The following is a 27,024-nucleotide window of genomic DNA, read 5'->3' as shown; positions in this document are numbered from 1 at the left end:
ATACTGTCGGTGTTCATGTTGCACGTGAAGACAACGCACGTGCAGTGGTGACATGGTTTGCACGTGGCTGCGTTTTTACAAATATTCACATTTTGGAACTTTATTGTACAGTAGCTACGTTTTATCGAATGTAACCGTGGGAATGTGTTTGGGACATGCAATGACCTTATATTCACAAAGCATGAACCGGTAGGAAACATAAAATCGGAGTTATAACCCATTTGTACCCTTTTGCGTTTCATTTTTTGAAGAGTATAGAATAATGTTTGTATCACCATCCCTACTAAGGGGTGTTCCAGCTTCATATTATGTAAAGCTTGGAGACACAAAAGTGAACACATCTGTAAAAATAATATATTTGGATGCAATAGAATCCTTTATTTCTTCCAATGCTTTATTGATTACATCATTTTCGGCAATAAAGATTGATGTCAAATTAGTTCGAAGGTTTAGCGTCATTTTTTAAGATTATCTACATGTATACCTAATTGGTAAATGCACCAAATGTTATGTGAGGCTTCCTTGAGTCTTTTAATTAAAATTAGCCTATAGGAGCCCTTGTGGATATTGTAAAGTATTCATACTGAGATGGCTCTCTCAGGCACTCTATTGAAGACTAAAAGATGGAACGTTCTGACTTGACTGCATCCATCACAAAAGCCAAGAGCAATGTTAATTATATGTCAGAAGTGACACACATCGCCACCATACAGGTTACTTTCGATCAACCTTCAGTAGTAGTCACAAGGACAAAGCATCTGGGCCTGGGTTAATAACACAGTAAGCTGTGACAGCAAAAGGCTGTTCTTATATCTACTTTGTAGTTACAGTCGTTACAAAGTTATGACAACTTCGCAGTTTTATGGCCACAATACCAAACTTGCTCAATGTCGCAACTGGGATGGGGCAAGCCAGACTATATATATATTTAGCTGTGACAGGTAACCATAGGATTTACCTGTACATCCTTTGCAAACCATTGCCTGGGCACTGACATAGCCAAAATTGTTTTTAGGAGGGCAATGGCCTCTCCTTCAAACTTCTTTCCCACCACCTCCACTCATGTTGGCATATCTTGTAATGCTTGATATTCACAATAGTATATTATAGCAGACAAAAAAGTGGTAATCAAGTGGTTGACAAATCGTTTAACAGCCAAATTTTATTTACATTGGTAAAGACAAATTTTTGCATGGTGCATTAATACAATAACCACAGTCCGATGTTACAGGTGGTGGATACGAGATTTGACTCCGCCCAGTATAAGGGTTTTGTCAAAGGCTAAATAACCAATGAAATTTTGGTATTTTACATGAAGGCGAGATAATATACTTTGCAAGTGGTTAAAATTTTGGCTAAGCCCTTTTCTATCTTCTGATGTGAACAAACGGTTACATATCTATATCCAATACCTTAAACATAATAATAATACCAAATATACCGAAGTGTCCTTGCCCATATATATATATTGACCTCCAATTATGGTGGCCATCTTGAAAAAATTACTGCCATATTGATACATGTATATCAAGTTGCTCATAGAAGAACACCCCAAATAGATCACCTGTGCTAAGTTCAATGCTAGTATATTTATTTGAAAGGTTATTTTTGTTATCTGCTCTGCCAATATAGTGCTAGTAGTAGGTAACCATGTGTTTTAGAAAGGTTGCCATATATATTGACCGTCAATATTTACCACTCCTACCAATAGAGGCTTTTGTACATATTAGACGTTGGGTTTAGCATGTTTTAAACCTATAAAAAGAATTTAAGATGACTATTATCTAAAATCTTTGTATAGAACATTTGTAAGCCAATATGGTGGCCATCCTGAAAAATGGCTGCCATATTGGAACTTCAAGTGGTTCATTGATTGGATTTGAAGAACGTACACCTCAGAAATATCTTTGGGCCTATAAAGTTTCCAACTTGTATCGATCATCATTTGAAAGGTTCTGTCAATTATCTGCTTTACCAATAGTGCTATTAGTGGTTGGCCATCTGTTTAGACCCTCATATTTGCCACACCCACCACCAAAAGCCTGTTTACCAAAACCTTTTTGCTTACATGGAATACAAAAAAGCAGGTCTACATAATGTCCTCCATAAATTAGCTCATTCTGAAGGCGGTCTACTACGTACATCTACTACTTTTATAATAGTGTTGTTGATCAAGGAATAAGATACCCATTACATGTAGTGTACATTGTTAATTAGAGAGAAAAGTTGGTGAGTGTAATGTTCTGGTTCAACAAACTCAGTTTAAAAAATTATAGTGGCTTTTATTGACTGAGAAAATAGACTTGCCGTCTGCTTGGCTAAATGACATAACCCTAGGATACCTTCTTGGTACTGTTATATTAGCACTTGCGGTAATAGTAACTGAACGATAATAGTTGCTATATCGCTAATGTTATATACATTATAGTGAGCACATATGCTTTCTCTCTGCTGCGACCTGTTATAAAAATGACTATGTTCCATGTGAGATTTGCGATTTGGGCCAAATAATAAATACATACATTTAAAGACATTAATGCATGCATGTTATGCTATAGTGTGTTCAGAAGTATAAAATAAAAGAACAGCATTAAATTAATGAGTAAATGTTTGATGATTGACAAATGATGAATTTGTGCCCTTCATAATTATACTCGATTTAATTGGTCACTGCATGGGCATGCTAGGTTTTCACTGTGTATTAATGATGGAGATTATACAGTGGTAGTAGAAACCAGGTAACTATATATACAGACCAGTTTTCAATATCTCATTGAAAAATAACCTGTACATAACCCAATAACGTGAACAATGAGACTATCTCAATTTGACTAGAAAATGAGTTATGTTTAACCTATACGTCCTATAGAAACCTAAAAATTTATGCTGGAAATATATGTAGTAGTGTTGGTCTAAAGTGTTCCTACTGGCAGTAGCTAGTGGGAATTTCCCTATTAGCTCAGTTGGCAGAGCGCTGGAATCTTACACGGAGGGTCTGTGGTGCAAATCCACTTAGTGGAGATTGATTTTTGTCTGTCACAAATATATATAGGTCTATTATGTTTATCGTAGGTAACTTGCTCTCTGTTCATGTAATTTGTTATTTGTTTTGTAACAATTTACTGTACATGTAACTTGCCGTTTGTTCATGTAATTTGTTATTTTAATGTACCTTAATTGCTGTATTGTTCCAGGGACCTTTTTTTTTCCATCAAAATCTTGATTATAGTGATACTTCTAGTCAGTTGAATTAGTCAATGGATTAGTAACTACAGGTACTGTTTAATGTTTTAAAATTGTGTTGTGTTTTCTAAAACTTGCGTAGCTAATCGTGATGTATTACTGAACAAAATGTTTCCTGTGTTCACTTAACTTGATTTACACGTACATTAATCTTCAATATAGCAATAAGATTTCTGTTTATCTTTCCTTAGATCTCACTGCGTCCCTTTCCATGAGACCCCATCAACCTGTGTATAAGAAAATGTTTATTCTGACCTGTAAACTGACAAATGCTGCTGTTATTAAAGCTACAATCCAGTTCAGGAAAAAGACCAGTGCAGCTCTTAATCTTATAGGAACGCTGTACCAGAATTACGACAAATGTAAGATATCCAAGGACACATTCAGAGGTTATACGGCCAAGTGTGGAAAAGGAACAGACTCCGGCCCCTCGGACACTAAGGTGTATGTTATAGAGATCGCCAAATTATCACTCCGTGATAACGGAGTTTGGTCTTGTTACGTACAAGATGAAGAGAGTAGCAAGTCCGTTACAAGCAGAAGTTTTAGTATGTATGCAATTGGTTCATTAATTTAATACAGGGATCAAAATTGGAAGTTTAATATAGGCTCCTGTTATGTTTTTAAAATAGCAGACCAAAAGAAAAAACAAACAACAGTACAGGGCGAGTTGATGGTTTGGAGTAGAGAGTTCAACAAATCTGCTAGCTGGATGCCCATGGCTTTTGCATTTTAACATCAGACTGGTGACAAATGCAAATCCAGTGGCCTACCTATTCGGTTAATCGATTTATTTAGAAAACCAAAAACACACATACTGCTAGGTCATGGTAAAAACATTTTTCCACTGATAAATTGTATATATACCGACATTGGTCATTGCATAATAGCAAAATACAGTAAACAAGTCAACTTTACATTGTTAGTTACAACAATTACACATCATAAAAACATAAATGTTTTCTTTTCACTTTCAAGTTTTAGGGACAGGAAATATAAAATGTGTATGTTGATTGGTTGTACAAATCACATGGTAGTAAAATATTGCACATTTAAATATTGTAAACATTTTAAGTGTGAATTGCCTGTTGGGAAATTAATTAACAGGTTATACCAAGATTTGCACATGCTTGAAAAGGCCCTAAATTTGAAGGGTTGCCCTATTTTGATGATCTAGTCCTAAAAAGCCTTATATTTTATGAGCAAGTTCACAAAAGACCCTAAATTGGGCCATATAAGCCCTGAAATTTATAGACATATTTCTTCTTCCGGAAATATTAAATAAATTGCCAAAATTACATCGATATCTACTTTCATTTGTTGGTCTCTATGCTCGCTGAAACGTTGGTGTGTAAACAATGCCAAAATGATACCAATGATTCATTCGTGAAACATTGTCAATGTTTGGTATTGTTTGTAGGATGATTCATTCGTAAATTTCGGGGAGCGCTGGATTGGTTATTCCATATGAGATACTGGTGTGATAACAAAGTAGTTTCTCGTTACCTGGGGTCTGAGTTTATTGGCCACGGCACAGCCATTGACATGGTAGAACATTTTATTAAAGTAACATATTTATATATATACTCTTCAAAAGAAGAAACGCAAAACCACATTGTCGTAACATTTGGAGAATTGATTTAATTATTGAATGGTGAGTCCGATAATTACCAAATGTTGCAGGATTGTTCACAATTCACTCTAGTCCATTGTGAGTAAGTGATAGGACACACCACCAAGGTCAAGGTCATCTGGAGTCAATACCGGGTGTGGCCTCCGCGTGTGTTGACAACTGCCTGGCACCGCCTGCCCATTGAAGCAACCAGAGTACGGATGACGTCCCGGGGGATGGTGGCCCACTCGGCCTGCAAGGCTGCTGCCAGCTCGGGCAGGGTCTGGGGCTGTGGTTGTCGCCGTCGGAGGCGTCGGTCCAACTCGTCCCATAGATGCTCAATTGGGTTCAAATCCGGTGATACGATGGCCAAGGAAGGACATTAATGTTGTTGTTCTGTAGGAAAGCCGTTGTGAGACGTGCTGTGTGAGGCCTGGCGTTGTCATGTTGGAACACTGCGTTGGCGTTGGCCATAACTGGAACGATGTGTGGCCGGAGGATCTGGTCAATGTAGCCCTGTGCATTCAGGTTGCCCTGCACGTGGACCAGGTCAGTTCTGCCAGTGTGTGAGATGGCTGCCCACACCATGACACTACCCCTGCCGAATCTGTCCACTTCCTGCACGCAGTTTGCCGCATAACGTTCACCACGACGCCTATACACGCGACATCTTCCATCATGACGTCGGAGCAGAAATCGGGACTCGTCACTGAACCACACCTGTCTCCATCGCAGTTGAGGCCATTGTCGATGAATCTGGCACCACTGCAGTCGGAGTCGACGGTGTTGTGGTGTTAAGATGACACCTCGAACTGGACGTCTGGCACGAATTCCTACCTCACGTAGGCGGTCCCGAACGGTCTGGTCGGATATCCTGCGCAAACCTGGTATTGCTGCGGCTGTGGAGGTGGCAGTAGTCAATCGTTCCCGAAGGTGGCATACCCGGATGTAGCGGTCCTACCCGGATGTAGCGGTCCTGCCCGGGGGTAGTGACCCGTGGTCGACCGGATCTAGGGAGGTCACGTGTTGATCCATGTTGCTGGTAACGGTCCCACAGTCTGGAGATGGTGCTTGGGGACACATGGAATGCCCTGGCAACGGCCGTTCTGGATTCGCCTGCGTCTAGTCGGCCGATGGCATTGTTTCTCTGCGGTTCACCGAGACGTGGCATGTCCTGGATTGTCAACTGTCGGCCAGATACAGAGGCCAGGCAAGCGAACACCCTGCACTTTTATACTGTCGGTGTTCATGTTGCACGTGAAGACAACGCACGTGCAGTGGTGACATGGTTTGCACGTGGCTGCGTTTTTGCGAATATTCACATTTTGGAACTTTATTGTACAGTAGCTGCGTTTTATCGAATGTAACCGTGGGAATGTGTTTGGGACATGCAATGACCTTATATTCACAAAGCATGAACCGGTAGGAAACATAAAATCGGAGTTATAACCCATTTGTACCCTTTTGCGTTTCTTTTTTTGAAGAGTATATAAAATATATAAAGCTCCATGAAAAAGATTAGCTGCAATTTTCTGTGGATGGACCTACTGTTAATTGGAGTTTTTTCGAAACAATTTCAGAAGGATTATGATAAACAATGGATCGTATGACTTGCACATAATGCACAATTCCTTTAAAACTGGTGCACAAGCAACAGGATGGAGACTTTCTTCTTTGTTATCGAATCTCTACTATATTTTCAAAGACAGTCCAGAGCTAGGAGAGAGGACTATCAGAGAGTTACAGGTTCTAGTGATATGCCTCTGAAATTTGTCAATCATCGGTGGATGGAAAATGTTCCTGTGTGAGAGACCCTTCTCATGAAAATGTCCCTAAATTTTACTTACATTGACCCTAAAAAGTCCCTAAAAAGCCCCTAAATTTAGGTTTGAAATTTCTGTATGAATCATGTATACTAAAGTACATCATCAGTCGTGCTTGCAATTCGTTTTTGTCATATTTATCTCATTGTCTTCTATTTTAATGCCTCGCTTGCTTGCCATAGAGATGTAGGCAATCAGGGAAATTAATATACTTTCATGATAACATCTTAGAGGCAGCTATAAGTCTGTTTAATGTGTGTAGCAGTTGGAATGATGTTTCACACCTGTACAGGATAATACTTTTTTGTCTATCAATTAACGAGTTAGATCTTGCCAATATAGTTATTGATATATTTCTGACATAGGATATACATGTATATATACTGCCCTGTGGGCTATCTGAGCAACCAACATCGCCGTTCCTTGTGACAATTAACTACATGTACCATATACACTGAATACAAGACCATACAAGTAACTACTGAATACACCATGAAATTAATTATTTTGTTTTAAATGGTTAAAGAGATGAGCTTGTTAAATTACTTCCCTACCCCAGCAGAGTTTGGGGGGGGGGGGGGGGGGGGCAAAAGCAAAAGTGGGGTAATGATTTAGGATCAAATTTGGAATAAATTAGTGAACAGAAAATTAATTAAAGTCGATAGATTAAAATTAATTTCATCATTTCAAGGGGCAAAACGTACCCCAGTGGTAAAATGCTCGCTGGATGCACGGTCGGTTTGGGATCCATTCCCATTGGTGGGCCCATTAATTTGGGCTATTTCTCATTCCAGCCAGCACAACTGAAACTAACATTAATAAATTTTGGTTAAATATATCATGGTTTTAAAATGTTTGTTTGACAAATATCAACAACAGCTTAATATTATACAGGTTTAGGACAAAACTGAAATTGGTTAAAAATGTTAAAAAAAATTTTTTTTAATTCCTGGACATTTAAGAGGTCAAAAACAATTTTGACATGTGCCGATTTTCTTGGGTTGGTCGGGCAATACAGGCTTTGATAATGGCCTCTGCAGCTTTATGACATCTGTTTTTATTTTATAAAATGTTAAATTCAGCTGTTTTTCTCATTTGCCATTCCCATCCGTGTGTGTTCGTGTACAGTATGTGTTGTGTATGCTACATATACAATTATGTCTTGTCTGATTTCATTAAGGTCATAGCAAGTGCCATTTACTTCACTTATAGTCTTTATCATACTCCGTGAACATTTAAAAAAATACAATCAGTTTAATTACTCTACCCCTCATGAAAAAAATAATAGTGTTTTGGAAATAACCAAAAATCCCACTATTTTTGTTCGCAATTTAGAAAACAATCGGCTCAGAAATAAATAAGATGTACCAGGTCGTAGTACAATATACCAAAATAGGTAAAAAATGTTCTCTCATGGGAAGGATTGTAGAAGTTATAATAGAACTAATGTTATAACAAATGGTAACTTAATTCTTTTGATTGTGGCAGGCCATCGGTCTACAGGCTGGTAGGTACTGGGTTCGGATCCCAGTCGAGGCATGGGATTTTTAATCCAGATACCGACTCCAAACCCTGAGTGAGTGCTCCGCAAGGCTCAATGGGTAGGTGTAAACCACTTGCACCAACCAGTGATCCATAACTGGTTCAACAAAGGCCATGGTTTGTGCTATCCTGCCTGTGGGAAGCGCAAATAAAAGATCCCTTGCTGCTAATCGGAAGAGTAGCCCATGTAATGGCGACAGCGGGTTTCCTCTCAAAATCTGTGCGGTTCTTAACCATATGTCTGACGCCATATAACTGTAAATAAAATGTGTTGAGTGCGTCATTAAATAAAACACTTCTTTCTTTTTTTAATTCTTTTGAAGTCTGTTAATTTTTATCCCACACAACAAAATTAACAGTTAATATAATATCAATCATATCTGCACAATTAAGGCAGAGACAAAGGATATTTGAACCAGATCGAATGTACTGACTCCTCTCAGGAGATCACTGTCTATATAGGAGGGATCTACTCTGGAGGAGGATACAACAATCTGCTTTCTTTTCATAGATAAACATAATTATACTAATGAAACCGGGTGCATTTTTTATGACAAAAGGACAACTCAGTGCAGTCTAGGATTCTTTTATTGGATCCCATAACCAACAGGATGTGAGGATCCTGGGATCCTGGGTCATCACATCATCAACATCATCAAAAGGATTTCAAAAAGACCCTGAAATAATATTAAAAACCATAATCAATAACATATTGGGAAAAATATCCACCCGGTCCCCCCCCTCCCCTAACCCCAACCCCAACCCCAACCCCTAACCCCAACCCCAAACCCTAACCCAAAATAATAATGGAGGGGACCGGGCGGATATTAGACCACATAGGGGCCATTCAAATATTACGTAACGCTTAGGGGGGTGGGGGGGTGTACGTCCAAGCGTTATATGGCGTTACAAGGGGTGGGGGGGTGTACTGAACAGCGTTACGTAACAACATTTTGTTTTCTCTTAAACGTGCTATGCCATGGCAACAATATATAATGTAGGTTTTTAAGAAGTAAATGTTAACCAAAAACAATTTTAAATCAGGCTGAAATGCTTTAATACACTAGAGTATTTTATATTTTGGTTTTTCCCAGGAGATTCTCGGGATTCAGGTGAAAGCAGAGGTGTGCCGTTAACAACCGATATATTGGTTGGAACTTCTAATCCATCGATGTCAACGTCGTCCTCATCAAGCCATTCAAATTCCTCATTTTCCATATATCGTATGACGCACCATCAGTTCTCGCTGACGCTTGGCAGCCAAACGTGTAGGGCGGATAGATGCACGGCTGCTTGAGCTTCGTGGTTCAAAGTCGGTATTTATTTCGCACATTCGGGAATGGGATGTCATCGACTGATGGAGGCGTGATATAGACCACACCTATCACAAATAAGTTTTTGTAGTTCACTCTGTAAGCTTGGACATGCAAAGTCGATGGTAGTCCCTTAGCAAACTTTGTTCTTTGTTCTTGTGGGAAGAACTGAATTCCCTAGTACTAAATGTACAAAGAGTTGATGGGAACCGTGCCGTTACATCATTAGTGCAACACATCAAGCCATCTTCTGTCTGCGAAAGTGGCATAGGAGGGGGCAGGAAGCGCTCCTTGACAATGTCAAAATATGAACTTCTTGGCTCCTCACAACATGAGTGGTTAAGTGGACATTTCACAATTTGCAGCATGTACTGGCTTTCCCGTACATGTTGTTATGCCACAGGCGATTTTTTTTCCAGTACAGGGCTCGTCATGTTTGACTTGGAGGGATGTATTCTGCTACTGTTGGGTACCCGTCAATTACAGTGTTTGACCATACTTCAGCTAGAACGTTTGCAGCATGTTTCGAAGTTTTGTTTTTTTTTCCATCTCATTATCCACCGTTTCACCCTGTGGATTAAGATGACTTTCCGAAATGGTCGTGCGGCAGTACAAGTCCTGCAATATCATGGCTAAGCGGAGCCATGCGTCTCTCGACACGGTTGAACGCACTCCTTCCGGGGGCATTTGTTGCGATGAATAAAGCATCCAATTTGTATGAACAGAAGTAATCCACTGCCACACTGAATGGTTTTTGTGTACCGAGGGTTTTCAATCTGGGTCCTCCATCCACAGTTATTATCATAATGGGTTTCGGTAGTCCATCTTGACAATACATGCTTTTCTCGGAATTCAGGCAAGGATAGAATCCACGTTTTTATATCATGCAAGTGATGCAGGCGCAGATGAGGAATGTTTGCACTTCGAATTCCCACATACGTTGGCCAAGAATAAGTAACAACCGGGACTATCAAAACTGTTTTTTTTCCATCGATATTGCTGCGAATCATGATGTTACCAACTTATGTTGAGCCGCAAATGACAAAATCATGAGCACTTAGTTGCTTTTATACTCCATGTGCAATGATCAAAGGTGCCGTTATTGGAGGCGGTCAGTCATATTGGAACTTCTCGCTTTGTCGTCATGTGAGTGAAAAGTGGACTTAACCTGGTCCTAGAAGTGATGACCAACTATTTCCAAATTGTGGAACTGGATTGCTCGAGCAAAAGTACCTGTCCTGGTGGCGGAGAATGCTCATCTTCTGTGCTATAATCAGTTTGACAGGCACAGTTTTACAGTGTCTCTTAACCTCTAGAGTTGTAGCATTTCGAGAAGAAAGAAGCAGAAGGTATACCCCGCAATCTCAGATAAATGGATCCTTGTTTCTTCAAGGAGGCAGTCAAATCATCCAATGTTCTGACCGTACCTGACTAACTTCAGAACGTCGTCTGTCATCTGCCGGCTGAACCGCCTATGGCAATATCTAACAATCCACCTTATGCAAAAGATTCTCATCTTCAACAAGTGGTGGACGGACCAAATGGTTGTTCATATTAGATGTTTGCGAGTTTATCATCTAAGGCCTCCAGCTTCGTTTGAAATTTATCTCGATAGGCGCTGTTGCCTTTCTGTTTTTTATACATTTTTTCATATCAAAAATTTTACGCTATCCAGTTCTCTGTCTGGTTTTTCTTTCAGTTCTTCACATTCTTGTCTTTGAGAGCAATCCTTGATGTTTTTTCTTGTACAAATTGTTAAGATCCTCTTATTTTAGATATAGCAGCTTCAAGTTTTTCTTGCTTCGGAGCTGTTATGAACAGTGGTTTGATTCTTCTTTTACTGACTGATGGTGTCCTGTCCTTCCTCTCCAACGATCGCAGTGTTTTCCATTCATCTCAGATTCATCATCACACCCCGATTTTTCTAGGTCTGTTTTGATACCTACAACAGAACATTAATATGTAGGCCCTATCTGTATACAAATTAATAATGGTTTTAAAAAAATACGATAAAAAATAGTTAACACTCACCAGTATATATATAGATATATATATATATATATATATATATAATATAATATATATATATATATAATATATATATATATATATATATATATATATATATATAGTCTAATATAATATATATATATTTATATATATAATATATATAGATATAGATATATATATAAATATAAATATATAGTATATATAATTATATATATATCTATATAATATATTATATATATATATTATATATATATATATATTATATATATATATATTTTAAAAATACTTTGCACAAGGGGTATCCAAAGTCAAAATACATTTAAAACTTGATGCATTCAGTGTACTGGGGAGGCCAACTGCAATAACATGTTTTCCAATTTCTTCTCATTTTCCGAAACTAAATAAACTTCAAACCTTTATAACAGTTAACTAGAGACAGCGACTTCAATAGGCCTACTTTTTTTTGGTATACACTGTATATGGTATATACATTGACAGATATAACTAGATAAACCTTTATATTTTCGGTCACTGACCAAAAATATAGGTCACGTGATATATGCTCAAACTCGATTCGATACTTTGTTTGTTTTCAGCTACATACTGAAAATATATCGTTATAGTTAATACAGTATCAATAAATGTCCTTTTGTGTTTCAATAATGAATTAACATTTATAGATTTATTTATTTATCAAGAGCTTAGAGATGCCTTTTGGGACCTACACAAATTGTATTAATAAACTTAGTAAGTACAACGTTTTTAAAAAAAAAAACAAAAAAAAAAACAGTCATCTGTCATGTATGACGTCATACGCAAGTGCGTGCTGGAATAATTATGATAAATTAACAATTTGGTATAAAAACAGAAATTATAATGACTTTTATTTTTATATTCTTGTTAGGTGATAAATTAAATAAAAATAACTGGTTACTGCCTTAGGATATAAAATTTATCCTGATCAGGTCGAAATGAAGAATGCCGCTCTCAGCAGAGCCTCTGGCATTAACCATTCTAACTTCGCAGGATATTTTAAATCCTATATCTATAAGGCCGTAACCAGTATTCTTTTATCTCTAAATATATATACCTATACATTTTAAAAAACACAACTTGTCAAATGGTTGGGTTCGCACCTCTTGCACTGATTCGAATAGCATTTGGCAGTCCACAACCACAACCACTCGGCTTCGATATAGGCCCTGACTGAATATACACAGAATCAACTTGCATATAAAAATATATTGTGTTTGTTATTTCCAACACATTTTATTTAGGCCAAACGAAACTGACGTTGCCTACCTTTGACCAAAAAGAAAACAAACGTCCTCTGCGTTTCATTTCAAGTTGTTTCCATTCTTGAAGCTTTCTAGAGACGTGCCGTGTGAGATCCTCTGGTTCCTTCTTCATTTCCTTCCAAACTTTAGCAACTTCAAGTTGAACCGTCTTTTTGGACAACTCTACGTTAGCTCGTCCATACCCTTCAATTAGAGATTGGTGTAATCTTTCTCTGTCAACCATTTAAAATGGCGAAAGTGAAAACGTGCTTTCTTTATCCATCGTACAGCAATACGTCACTTTATTGACGTCATCATAGCGTTCATGGGTATAAATATACATTGCCACGTTGCTTTGTCTGTGTTGGGCGTGGAGGGGGGGGGGGTATCTCCGAGCGTTACGTAATATTTTGGGGGGTGTATGGTCTAGCGTTACAGAGCGTTACAAGGGGGTGGGTGGGTGTCTAATTTTGACAAAAATAGCGTTACGTAATATTTGAACGGCCCCATATTGAAATATACATATCACAGTCATCTACTTCCAAAATACAATATATCTTTATAACATTATCTTAGTATTATCACACAATGAATAGGACTGACACATTCAAATGTATCAATACATAAATACAAAACTGCCACTATATATAAATACCTTAAATTCAATTGATAATTGAATTTACATAAACATTTACAGTACACATTACTGAATGTAACTTTTTACAAAGCACAGCATTGTGCTTATATCATAATGTTAAATAAATACTAAAATGCATATTATATGTACATTCAACTATTGTACCTACCGACTGTGGGTCAGGTCTTTAAGTAGATGCTGGTTGTGCTCTACATTACGGGATGATAACTGTTAACAAAATAAAGCTTTGTTAACTTAGGTACTAACTATTATAAAATACTCAAAAGTACATTACACATTCTTCAATAAATAAAATATATTAGTTATTTAATTATTATCATTATAAACATCCATTTTATACTTATCTTTGATAAATATATCAAGTTACATATAATTCAGTTATTAATAAAATCTTTACTTAAACCTATCATCATAAGAATGCACTAAACATTTAGCCATTACCGTATTTGACTGGAAATAAGCCCAGGGGGCCAAGACAACTCATTGTGAGCTTAGCATGGGGTGGGCTTATTCCCAGACAAGGGGCCAGTTTTGTTGAGAAAAAAATAAAATAATAATAAAATAAAATAAATAATAATAATTAAATGAACTAGGAAGAAAACAAAAAACGTTCAGTAGCACCTTCCATGTTACAATTACTTACCAGTTCTGTTTATTTACATCCAAAATTTAATGCTGAGAAGACTTAAAACAACAGCAATTATTAACAAACTCAATAGCGTATACACACGTTTGTGACACAGGCAGCCAGCTTACACTACAAAGAATTGTCAATCTAGGTCATTGTTCTTAGCCAATCAGAATAAGGTATTTGCCTAATTAGCATTAACTGCGGACCCAGTGTGGTGGTAAAAATAGACATTGGTTTTGGTTCAGAATTGGGCTTGTGTACTTCGACTGCTAAATCTCACTGGTGGTAAAATATTGTGTTACATTTGTGTTTAATTATCTGCAGGAGGTATGACCTTTTAAATGAGCTTTGAGCAAACTTGCAGTTTCATGTTATTTATAAGGTGACGAAGTTGGGGGTGGGCTTATTTACGAATGAGGGCCTAATTTCTTAAATGCTATCAAAACGGAGGGGGGCTTATTCAATGACATGGGCTAATTTCCGGTCAAATACGGTAACTACATAGCTTGAGTCATGTTATATGTAACATAATCAAATTATTATTAGCTAATTAATTATCCTTTGATAATGAAACTAGTTAAACACACACTTTAAACATTAATTCATTTAAAATTAATAGTACATTACGGGATGCAATTACCTTGGCTATGTGCTGTTAGTATTTGTGCTGAATGAAACTTGAAAACCTGGAGCTAAACCAGAAAAACGTCTTTTCTGGTCTAAAACTGAATTGCCTCTGACCAGGTAAATTGAAAACCCCAGAAACAATGACACTGGGCTTGTCATTGAATTGGTTACCTGGCCAGGCCACAGAAAGTCAGTGAGTACTACCCAAGCTGACTCAGCCAAATACAGAGTGAAACAAAAGAATAGCCAACCAAGACAACTTAAACAGAAACATAATAAAGAATAAAATACATGAACAGTGTTTTAAAATAATGCATGTTTGTCATATAATGTCTGTTAAAACACTAATACGAAAAAAAACATTGTTATAAATATAGTGTACAATGGTGGGGGTGAGGATTTGACTCAATCGGTTGACTGCTCGTTTGAGGTGCTTGTGTTGCAGGATCAAATCACCTCGGTGGATCCATTTATCTGATTGGGTATTTTTCTCATTCCAACCAATGCACCCACAACTGAACAAAGGCCATGGTATGTGTTTTCCTGTCTGGAGAAAATGCATATAAAAGATCCTTAATCGGTGTTAATGGAAAAAGTAGCAGGTTTCCTCTGATGGTATACGCGTCAGAATTACCAAATGTTTGACATCTAATAGCCGATGATCAATTAATCAATGTGCTCCAGTGGTGTCGTTAAACAAAACAAACTTTAACAATAGCAGGGTTTCTGCTAGAGGGTATATGTACTATGCATGGATGGTACAATTGTGTACCCTAAAACCTTAGAAATAATGGATATATGTTTTTTTGATTTTTAGATAGATGATAATAAGAGAACTGCTGTTTGAAATTTGTCAAAGTACATGAAATACAATGTCCAATTTGAAAACATTTTAAACACATAACCACCTAATAGGTTTTTTAGGGGTTTTTATGACTTCTGGCAGAAAGCTTCAGTGTAGTATTATAATATCTTTGTCAAGGTAGTTGTGGCTAACTTTGTGTATTTTATTTCAGAATGAATGTTTTAATCAAATAGTACAAAGAATTATAAAGAAATAGTATGACAATGTAACAATATGTTTATTGTTCTGCTGGTTTTTGTACTGTTTTATATCTTGCAGAAATATGCAGCTCACACTGTGATCATGGCATTCTTCTACAAGATTCTTGCACATGTGATTGTGACAAACACTGGATTGGAGAGGAATGTGGTATGTCTGTTCTAGGAATAACTATTATTTATATTTTATAAAAGTCTGTAAGATTTAGATCAATTATAATTTCTCCTTTTTTTCCTCTTCTCTTCTATTTTTAAAACTGTTTTCTAAACAAATACCTACAGTAGCTAGATAGTACATTTTGAAGAACCAGATTGGAAATATATGTGGCATGACACAGAGACACTAAAAATGCACAGTATATTATACATATAGTATACTACACGAGTTTTCGCTAGATATCATTTTTACGAAACGAGTGAACTTCCCAAGGTATTTGACCAAACAAAAGTGAAAAGACGTACATCCGGTACGACCCTCATGGTGCGTACTGTATTTGTACGACACCGCTATACGTTCACCAGGTGGGTGATAAAGTAAAATACTATATATTGCACCATGAAAATATTGCGAGGGATCAACAATGGCCCAAATTGCGAGAAGAAAGTATTGTGACCTCGCCTTTACAAAACAAAGCATGTTGTTTGAGCAGCAAGCTGAGGTGAAAGTTGATACCATATGTTGTTTTAAGTAGCTGGAAAGCTGGTGCTAAATGAGCACATATTACCGGTTTGCTCTGTGAAGTTATAGTGAAAAATTGTCCAAACACAAGAGAACTTTATTACACTCAGGCCGTTATACAACGGCGTAAGAAGAACGTACATATTCTGATTTTGACAAGATGGTTTACAGGAGCTGGGATAAAAATAATAGGAATACATTACTTGGTACATATATGAATACAAATACAAATACAGTACATGTCATTACATTATAATTATAGAGATATGTGTATTAGGCCATCCTTAAAAATATTTTTGTTTGTCCATTTCCGACCTGCAATTTCAAATGTGGGTAGGTCGGTAGGAAAAATCTTCTTTTTTTTTTTTGAGTTGTGTGGGGTGGGGTGGGGATTCCATACATATTCAAGAAAATAAATCATTTGAATTTAACTTACCGGTATTTGCACCACTATTGGTTTAAAGTAAAATGTAGCCTTTTGTTCTACAGATAATATAACAAAGCAACCAGCTTAAAGTGTACTGTTTTATAGTTAAGATTAACACACTAGTTAACATATTCATTTCCGAATAGGATTCCTCTTTGGAGATCCAAGGTGCTTGCAATTAATGCAAACAGGTAATACAACGCGATAGTTCTGCATGAGATCCTTGTCTCGTTCTGCCCCGAAACTCCCACAATGACAACATATATCCTTGCGGACGATGGACGATGATGCAAAATATGCAAACTCGATTGGAGTGGTACAGCACATCTGAAGTCTGACAAATGCCTTGCCTTGAAGTATGTGACCTAAAATGCAAATAGAAGGAAAATTAATCTGTGCATTGTATTATACTTTTTGTCCATTAAATATTATTACTGGTGTTACAAAGAATGAAAATTAATTAGTACCATCACTATTGAGATTTTTTCAACCCAGTTTTCCTGCTGGGCTTATACTAGTACTTGTATTTATTGCATAACAATAAATGTATACACCCATCTGAGATAAACAATGATTTCAAATTAAGATCTTTTCAATAAAAAATTTGACATTGAACTAACCATCAGCAGTTAAGATAGACCCACATGTGTAGTCTTGGTACGCACATGTGTAGTCTTGGTATGCCTGAAGGACCTGATAACAGGACTAGTGAAAAGTCCTATATGGATACACACATTGGAGAGAAACAATGATTTCAAATTAAGATGTCATCAATAAAATCTTGAAAACTCACCATCAGGGGTCAAGATGGACCCACAAGTGTAGTCATGAGACTCGATCAGTCGCTTGAAGGACCTGGTATCACGACTTGTGAAAGAGGATTTTGAGTAGACACAGCGTGGTTTCCCACATTCATGGCAGTGAACCGTCTGCCGGACATTCTGACCAACAAGTACTGAATTCTTGCAGCCCTGAATAAATAAAGTATTAAATAAACATTGCAAGTATGTGATTTCTTGTTTGTATTAAATACAATACTATTTTGAAGATGTCTAAATCTAATATAAATACTGTATTACATCTTAAGCATTTCTTGAGTGTTACAATTAAAGAGTGGCAATAAATTGCTTTAATATATTGTTAATATTTACATGTTTAGTCAAGAGATTAATACCAATAATCATATTGGTATTATACTGTTAATATATTTTGTATACAGTGCAATCGCATTTCAACTTTATTTTCGTGCTTATATCTAATTAAGGTCCAAGCACACTGTCATGGCCACACACCTCAGCTATGTGGGCAGTCTGTTCAGGACAGTGGTTAATTGTTAGTAGATGTTAACGTGTTATTAAGACAAAGGAGGGTGTAGTGGCCTTACACCTACAATTGAGTCTTTAAATTTGCTCTGGGTGGGAGCCGGTACTGGGATACGAACCCTGTACCTACCAGCCTGTGAGCCGATAGCTTAACCACTGCGCCCCCGAGGCTGGTCAAGTGCAATTTAAGCAGATGTCACTATACATAGTCTATCTCACATACCTGTTGATCTTCCGCAATAGCAGTCAGGGTTTGCCTTTGAGAAGATGGACGGTCTTTTTCAGTCGTAGGAAAGCCAAGTACTTCATCAAAGGGCTTGAAGTGCTGACCATCCGAGGCAATTTCTGGGTCAGGCAGCCAAGGAAACTGAATAACTGGCGGAACACAACATGTCGCATCATTACATTTTCTGACCTGAAAAGTGTATGTGCGCTCTAGACAGTGAGTCTTCAAAAAGTCCTGATATTTCTGCCTTTTGTTCACATTCACTTGCTGATATTGTCCCTTAACAAGTTCTGGATCAATGTTCTGGATATCATCCTCAAATTCATTGATTGCATCTTTTGTAGCTGCACTGAGACATTTAAAGTTTTGACCTTTCAACTGGATCCGCTCAACTCTCTCCTGAAGCATTTTTTCCATCTCTTGGAGTGATGCAACCCAAGCATCTTCAAGTCCTGGTACAGTCCGACTCTTTTTCCGGATGTCTTCCATTGAATTGCAACTCCTCAGTGCCTGTTCCACAGCACTAGTACATTCATTCCTCGTTAGAGCTGCATTCTGAAATGCAAGATTAAGTAAACTCATGATTCTTTCTGCAGGATTTGCCCAACTGTGCCCTGGGGCTGTTCGACCAGCAACTATCATGTCCAAGCCAAGACGCCGAAAGAGAATGATGAGTGAAAGTTTCACTGCATGATATGTGACTCTGTGATCAGGACCACCATCTGTGAACAACATCAAGACTGGTTTGAAGGTACCTTCCTGTGCTAGGATATTCTGAATTTCAACAGCATGCCTAAAGGGTGAGCTTGGCTCAAAAATGCTATCTTTGAAAATAACAGTTACTTGGCCTCTGTAGAAAGAACCGTCTGGTGTTTCAGGTATCTCTACATTCAGACACACTGATGGTGTGATAGAGCCCTTTTGGCCTACATCATGATCCAAACATGAAAGAGTTGATGTAGTAGGAACAACAGATTTCTTTCCGCGCACTCCTGATGATAAGGCAGCACCCGGCTCTCCAAAATCTAGTTTTGATTTGTCATCTAGACACACAAAGGTAACTCTGTCTCGATGTTTCACAGCAAACTCACGCATATATTTGAACTGTGCTGCACAATAGTGATCATCTTGGTGTGAAGCCCGAAGCTGTCGTGTTTGCACAGTAAATCTCAAAGGCACTCGACTTTTGTAAAGTTTTGCTACTTTAGTATGAGAATTTTTTGGCACAAAAGCAAAGAGGACTGTAGATTCACTTGGTACTGCTGTGTTGGGGGGAAGGCGAGATTTTACTTGCTCAATCAAGTCCCGCACAGAAATAAATCTGGAAATATGTTCAACATTATGACGTCTTTCATCAGCTGCAGTTATTGACTCGATTTGCTTTTCTAGTTCCTGGAAAAATGCATCAAATGCATCATCTGGACGGCCTTTATTTAAATGGCGCATATCAACCACCAAATCTGGATCACCAGCCAGTACTGCTTGCCGAACTCTGGCGTCTATGACAGGATTTTGATCTGATGATGCATCAAGAGTCAATTCTGCATATATTGCCCTTAACACATGAGATGGAATCTTGCTTCCTGCTACATTGCAGAACTTTCTTGTGAAATCTCGCTTCATTTGCCTTGTATGGAATTCTGACAGTCTGGAACCGAGGTCTTTTACAACACGACTTGCAGTAGTCATTAACTCTGAAGAGCCGACTCCTGCTGGAATTTTCCAAATAACTTTACTAGATGTTTGCGAACCACCTGGATCATAGGACAGCAAAGCCACGTCTTGCGAAAGATGAAGATTGTCAAAAAATCTGTACTTTTCTTGATACTTTTGTGATCCAGTTTTACTTGAAATTTGGTGTACATCTGGATCAAAGAATAGGATTTCAAAGTCTTTTAACTCGCCTAATGCTGTTTCTAGAATTGCATACTCTGGTGCTACTGTTGTTGCTGAAGCAGGTTTGTACTCAATCCATACATTATCAGTTACCTGTCGAACTGGATAAAGCTGTTGTTGCCTAGTTTGCTGCTTGATGTTGCTCGACTTCAAGTAGGAGGCATAAGAGCTGAGGGAAGCTGCCAAGGAATTTAAATCATTTTTAAGTTCATTATTCCAAACTTGTACATAGGGCTTGCTTGTCAAACGAAATACGATTTGGGTATGAATATCAAGATCTTTTGCATGTAGCTGTGGCTTCTTTGACTTCTTTTTCCTCCAATCATTGTAGCCTTCAAACTTCAAGAACCTGAAGAAAAAAATCAATAACTTGTAACAGATGAAATTAACGTCAGACTATACATATATGCATATGCTTCTTACACTGTTATTTAAATTTGTGGTTGATTCTAATAATGACCTACTTTTCATAATAAAAGCTGAAATATGGAATCCTATGTCGAAACGTAGAACACAAATTTCAAACAGATATTGCATTATTTTATTTATCTTGCATATTTTACTAATTTCTAGTCTGGCTGATATATATTTAGTCTGGGAAACCTGTAGCTGCAACTCTATGGGCTACTACCGGAAAAGCAGCAATTATCTTTTTTATATACTTTCCCACAGTCAGGACACTACATATCATAAATTATTTTGCATAAAACATTGTTTCAACTACTATATGCAGATACAATGTTGACTGTACGACGGTTTTGGAGATCAGATGTGGTATACCAGTAATGGGACACCACTTAGGCTATTAAGCAGCAAGCGATCTGTTATGTGCACTTACCTAAAGACAGGACAGTACATACCAAACCTGATGTACCAGCCATGGGAAATTGGTTAGTCTACTACCAAACAAGCAGCAAGGGATCATTTATCTGCACTTCACTATACAGGACAGTACTTACAACAACATTTGGTATTCCAGTTATGGGACACTGGTTGGAACGAGGAAAAGGCCAAACTGAGGTAGTTCGATCCAACGACCCAAGCTCCTCAGATTAGCATTTGACCTACTGAACACAATTCGATCCCTGGTCTCAGAAGAAAACTACTCCCACCACATATTGGTTTAATAGCAGCAATGGATCTTTTAAATGCACACCAATCATGTATAAAAGGGGATAGTATTGTAGGCCTTAGTATATACGCTTTTAATAGCAATACCTATTTGGCACTGGTGTGATCTCTGTTGGTACGTGTGTAGACCTTTCCTGAATAGTAGATACATTCCCATCAATGTACCAGAGCAGGTCAACAATCGCCCCAACCTGCTTCATAACTTCATCAGGGAGAAGAGATTTTGGAAATTCTGCTCCAGATCGTTTCAGTTCCACACATACGTCATTGTAGAGTTTGTCTTTTGCTGGAAAACATATTATATATATGGTTATGATTCAAATCTGTAAAACATACGTCATTTGAAAAATCGAGTTTCATATTGCAAGAAGCTCAAATTTTGAATGACGTTGGCGATTCCCCTAAAGCGAGCGTTAATATGTAACATTGAGAATTTAGTGTGATTGTTGATCAAAACGATTTGCATTATATAACATTTTCCATGTTTGGAATTATAAGAATTGAACATTATAATTTTTGAGGTTCATGATACTATGAAACCCAAAACCTATTTACACACTTTAGAAGGAATGGCTTCGTGCTATTGCGCTATGCCATTCATATAGTGTGTAAATCGGTTTTGTGTTTCATACTAGCATGAACCTCAAAAATTATCATGTTCAATTCTTAAAGTGACATTCTCTGGAATAAATCCAATAAAATCAAGTTCTAAGTTCAAATTCAAGTATAACTGCACTTTTAATTTACTGGCGAGAGTTGTTGCCATTAACATCTATCATCAAATGTTTACTATACAGTTTGGAGAAAACAAAAACGCCATTTTGTATCGCAGTCTAGCTAAACCGTTCTATTTTATCGGTATTTGACATCATACATATGGAAGACTTGATCAAACAAGCAAGTATCTCTTGTTGGGGAATTTCACGCTTGCGATCAACCAATGAAAGCAGAAGTTCAAGTGAGCCGCTCTTCTCGTCCCAGTTTCGAAAGACACTGTTATTGACTACGAAAAGCTAGCGTATTCTATGTGGAGTGCGCTGCTACTTATGCACGAAACGTGATTGAATTAACTGTTCTAAATGCTTAAATAATAAAAAATATTCCAGAGGCTGTCACTTTAATAAATGAAATCGTCATTTTATATAGCATTCATTTCGTCACTTATTTACCATTGCTTGGCATGCAATATCTGATATTTTCTCGGCGTTGGGGTATCCTAAAACATTCATTATATATTAATAATTTATGTACAAAGTCCAATAATTTCTACAAAAAATTGAGCATAGCTTCCGCGCACCGGGCTAACCTGCCTGGTCTCGGAGGCAATGCTCTGACAAAAACACCCCCATCCCACTGACCCATGAACAAGTTGTTCAATGTACGTTATGCCAACCATTTCCACATTTCAATGCTACAAATAGACATTTTAAACAGCGACTTACTTACAATAAATCAATGAACCAACTAAAGTAAAAGTTTTAGAACAGTAACTTATTTGAAGACTCTCCCTTATCCACCCTCTACACGTAATTCACAAAACTGTATAATGTTTTATTTTAAGATTTATTAGCAATTATAATCTTAATTTTTATTCAGGAGTATTGAATAATCATAAATACATACCTGTGAATCTACCACTTCTGACGTCCTTTAGTGGCGGTGGTTTCGTTTCGGTTCTAGCGTCCATCATCCTGCGAAATGCGTTCACACCGCCGCCGGTCAACAAAGCACTCTCGTTGTTTGACGGTTCCGTAACACATCGTTCAATTTCAAATTTGGCGTACTTTAAACATTTGTCAAAGTGATGCACGACACTTATTTTCTCCTGCATATTAGGATAAAACATATCTGTTCCATTCAATGTTGAAGTCAAAGACACTGAACGTTTGTCGGATTCCATCAATCGAAACAAGTCGTTTCCGCTTTTTGAACGGTCACAATGCGTAATTAATGACTCGAGTACCTCATTCCAATTACAATCATCGCCGAAATCGGAAATAACATTACTGCATATAATGTTTGATAACGTCCCACAGTGTAGAACAACGGAACAACACAGTGTAAAGTTGCACAAATGCTTTCGTTTCACACTTTCATTCATGTCCAAGCGAAACGCCATTATCACGTGCACGTGCCATCAACATGCACTGCGAGATCTCGTGCTATCACGGGAAATACGTGTTCTCGTTATTGTTAATACTAAAAGCAAGGCCTACAGAATTTCTAATTTTCAACGAATCGACAAACGTTAATAAAGTTTGGTTAAATATATCTGGGTTTTAAAACGTTTGCTTGACACAACTTGGTTTAAAAAAAAAAAAAAATGCTTGAAAAGAGGTCAAAAAAGATTTTGACACGGGCCGATTTTTGTGGGTCGGTCGGGTGAGGACAAACAAACTTAATTTTTATTTTAGCACAGTACTAAAGTTACCACCATCGGTAATATGACGTCATCACAATTAGCACAAATTGGTTTAACTGGATCTTTAAAAACATTACGCTCAGGTATACAGGTCTTGTTGTTTTGTAAACAAATGACCCATCCACAGCAACACATTACCTAGAGACCTGGGTTTATGACATCGATATCATGGGTAAGTTAAATTATGGGATAAAAATATTTAGTGCATTTCAATTTTTATAAACGTGTACAAAAAATGTAAAAAATAAAGTTTCATAAATTAACACTAAAGATGTAAAATAATGTAATATGATTTAAAATGGTATAATTGTATGTTTGCCTTCAGTTTCATTAACTGATTAAAGTATGGTAATTTTGGTTGTTGCTGGGTATTGTGGTTGTTACAGTCATTTGTCAGTGTCATTGCTGGGAGTAATATTTTGGAACGTTTAATGTATAAGGCAGAGGCTAAATTAAATAAATGTTTTTAATAGTACTGATACTTTTGTCTTTTCTTACTAAACAAATATATCATACTATTGCATAGAAAAAGTACTGTGCTCGGTAGTCACTTGTAGTTTTCCACAGTATACTTTGTATAGCTTGCAAAACTCAGAGTATGCTTTATGTATGATTATTCACAACAAGCTTTTGATTTCTGTTTTAAAGCATTGTACAACTAATCATATCAGTGTTATAATTCTTGCTGGGTAAAAAAATTAAAAAGGGGTCCCTTCCAGAAAACCCAGAAAAACAAAAGAAAAAAGGAAAGCACTGTCACACTTTAAATTATTGTTTGCAAAAAGATGTTCGCTGGCTTAACACGGCTAGCTTTGGGTGAGAAGAGAATTTTGCCAAATTTTCTATGAAACATCAAAAATGGCAAAAAACCCAGTTAATTTATAAAAAATATCAGTTATTACATGAAATTATTTTGCCAAGTTAAAATAAAATTTGCCAACTGCTTTAAAAGTTCACAGTTGGTGAATTTGGTGAGTGCCAGAGCTACATGTAGCCGTGCTTAAACATTAAAATAACAGAACATTATTTTGCCCTGGATTTCTGATTTCTGTAATGTTTTCTATTTTGCAGAAATATGTCGCTTACATTGTGATAATGATGCCAGTATTCAATATGACACATGCACATGTAATTGTGGTAAAAACTGGTCTGGAGACAAGTGCGGTATATGTCTGTTCTGTTATTATTCTTGTTTTCTCAAATTCTAATATAGTAGTTAGAGAAATTATCCTGAATATTTTCTTTGTTCCTTCCTTCAAAAGTTCCTTCCTTGTTTGTCTTCCAAAACAATTTCTTGAAAAACAAATGCACAGAGTATGCTTTTATGGACTCCATTGGAAATATGGGGCAGGATTTAGCTCAGTCAGTTGATTGCTTGCCTGAGGTGCTTGTATCACAGGATCGAACCACCTCAGTGAATCCATTCAGTGATTTTTTATATGTACTTTCCCACAGACAGGATAGCACATACCACGACCTTTGATATACCAGTCGTGGTGCTCTGGCTGCAGAGAGAGATAGCCCAATGGGCTCACCAACCGCGATCGATCCAAATAAGAAAGTTTTAAAAATGTGACATCAGACTGCAGGACAGTACAGTTAGTAGCGTGGCCAGCTGTAAGTACAATGTGACATCAGACTGCAGGACAGTACAGTTAGTAGCGTGGCCAGCTGTAAGTACAATGAGTGTCGCAGGTGTTTTACTTACAATTTAAAAATGTGACATCAGACTGCAGGACAGTACAGTTAGTAGCGTGGCCAGCTGTAAGTACAATGAGTGTCGCAGGTGTTTTACTTACAATTTAAAAATGTGACATCAGACTGCAGGACAGTACAGTTAGTAGCATGGCCAGCTGTAAGTACAAGAGTGTCGCAGGTGTTTTACTTACAATTTTGAATCTATTACTATTTGAAATTAGCAGCTAGACCATGCAAGTTTGAATCTGTTAAAATGAGACACAAGTTTAGTTAATCTACTAACCTGTAACACATTTGGATAAAGTTACAACAGAGTGACGTTGAAACAGGGACATATTCTCAAAAATAGACTTGAACTCCACTCCATAACTGTTACTTCTCAGACACACATGCATTTTTAAAAATATGAAAAATGCATTTTGTGGCATATATATATATATATATTAGAAATACCAGGATGACCAGAAACACTTCAGTCAATTGTACAGAAATGGATAATCTAAATATAAGTAGTGACTGATTTCAGTGATCATAAATGGCTCTAGTAGTGAACTATATTTCAGGTCTAGTGTCACTTTAACATTAATATATGACCTATGGGCCTAAGTTTTCACTAAAGGTAGCAAATATCCATATACATGTAGTAATGGGTGTGAAATATCAAAGTTACAGTCCCCATTGATTTTTTTTGCTGTTGACACGCTATGTACTGCATGATGCACTGTGGTATTGTGGGGTGGGCTTTTCTTGTGTGATGTCAAAGATTGAAATTTCATTATTCCTTGTACAAGATGTTAAATTTGTGGTATAAAAATTGGTTTTTAAACTCTTTAATTCATAAATTGATATGCATAATATAAGTTTACCATATGACATGAAAGTTGATTTTTACATGTGCAGTGAAACTCTGCTACTACGACCATCAGCAGGACTTGTGGGGGTCGGACGTACATGTAGCCCAGTGGTAAACCGCTCGCTTGATGTGTGGTCGGTCTGGGATCGATCCCCGTTGGTGGGCCCATTGGGCTATCTCTCTCTGCAGCCAGAGCACCATGACTGGTATATCAAAGACCGTGGTATGTGCAATCCTGTCTGTGGGAAAGTGCATATAAAAGATCCCTTGCTGCATTAGGAAAAATGTCGCAGGTTTGAAAGTAATACATGTACCTTTGTCTTTTCCAGCTAAATATATATAAGATGATTTAAGTTACTGGTCTGAGCAACACATATACATGCAATTAACTTTAAACACCATATTTGGGACAATGAAATTTTTCAGACTTTAAAATATTGGTCTTTATAGTGGGGTGGTCTTAAAACCAAGGTGGTCATTAGGTGACTTAATTAGGTAATTTGACAGTTGATAATCTGCTTTTCTTTAATTGGTCAACAAAACTACCATTATGAAAAAGAAAAGGTTACAGG

At 37.2% G+C, this 27,024-nt stretch overlaps 2 protein-coding genes across 7 annotated transcripts in view; one reads left to right on the top strand and one right to left on the bottom strand.

Moving 5' to 3' along the window:
* Positions 1–27,024, top strand: part of LOC121386338 — a 65,541-nt gene that overhangs the window by 24,481 nt on the left and 14,036 nt on the right. For 5 of the 6 annotated variants that reach the window (XM_041517212.1, XM_041517209.1, XM_041517211.1 and 2 more), the window contains 3 exons: positions 3,435–3,791; positions 15,860–15,949; positions 24,973–25,065. In XM_041517212.1, the coding sequence (XP_041373146.1) occupies positions 3,435–3,791; positions 15,860–15,949; positions 24,973–25,065 (540 nt within the window). The remainder of the gene's footprint in view (positions 1–3,434; positions 3,792–15,859; positions 15,950–24,972; positions 25,066–27,024) is intronic. The other variant, XM_041517210.1, reaches the window with a different exon arrangement.
* Positions 16,991–23,861, bottom strand: LOC121386337. The gene is made up of 5 exons (XM_041517207.1): positions 23,103–23,861; positions 21,567–21,765; positions 18,450–20,697; positions 17,698–17,875; positions 16,991–17,269 (listed from the first exon to the last, which is right to left on the bottom strand). Exons 1-5 carry the CDS (start codon positions 23,596–23,598, stop codon positions 17,037–17,039), a joined length of 3,354 nt encoding a protein of 1,117 aa, XP_041373141.1. The 5' UTR covers positions 23,599–23,861; the 3' UTR covers positions 16,991–17,036.

The sequence above is a fragment of the Gigantopelta aegis genome, chromosome 12, assembly GCF_016097555.1.
Source record: "Gigantopelta aegis isolate Gae_Host chromosome 12, Gae_host_genome, whole genome shotgun sequence".
Taxonomy (NCBI): Eukaryota; Metazoa; Mollusca; class Gastropoda; order Neomphalida; family Peltospiridae; genus Gigantopelta; species Gigantopelta aegis.
Note: the sequence above shows the minus strand (reverse complement) of the source record. Positions and strands in the feature narration are given on the sequence as shown.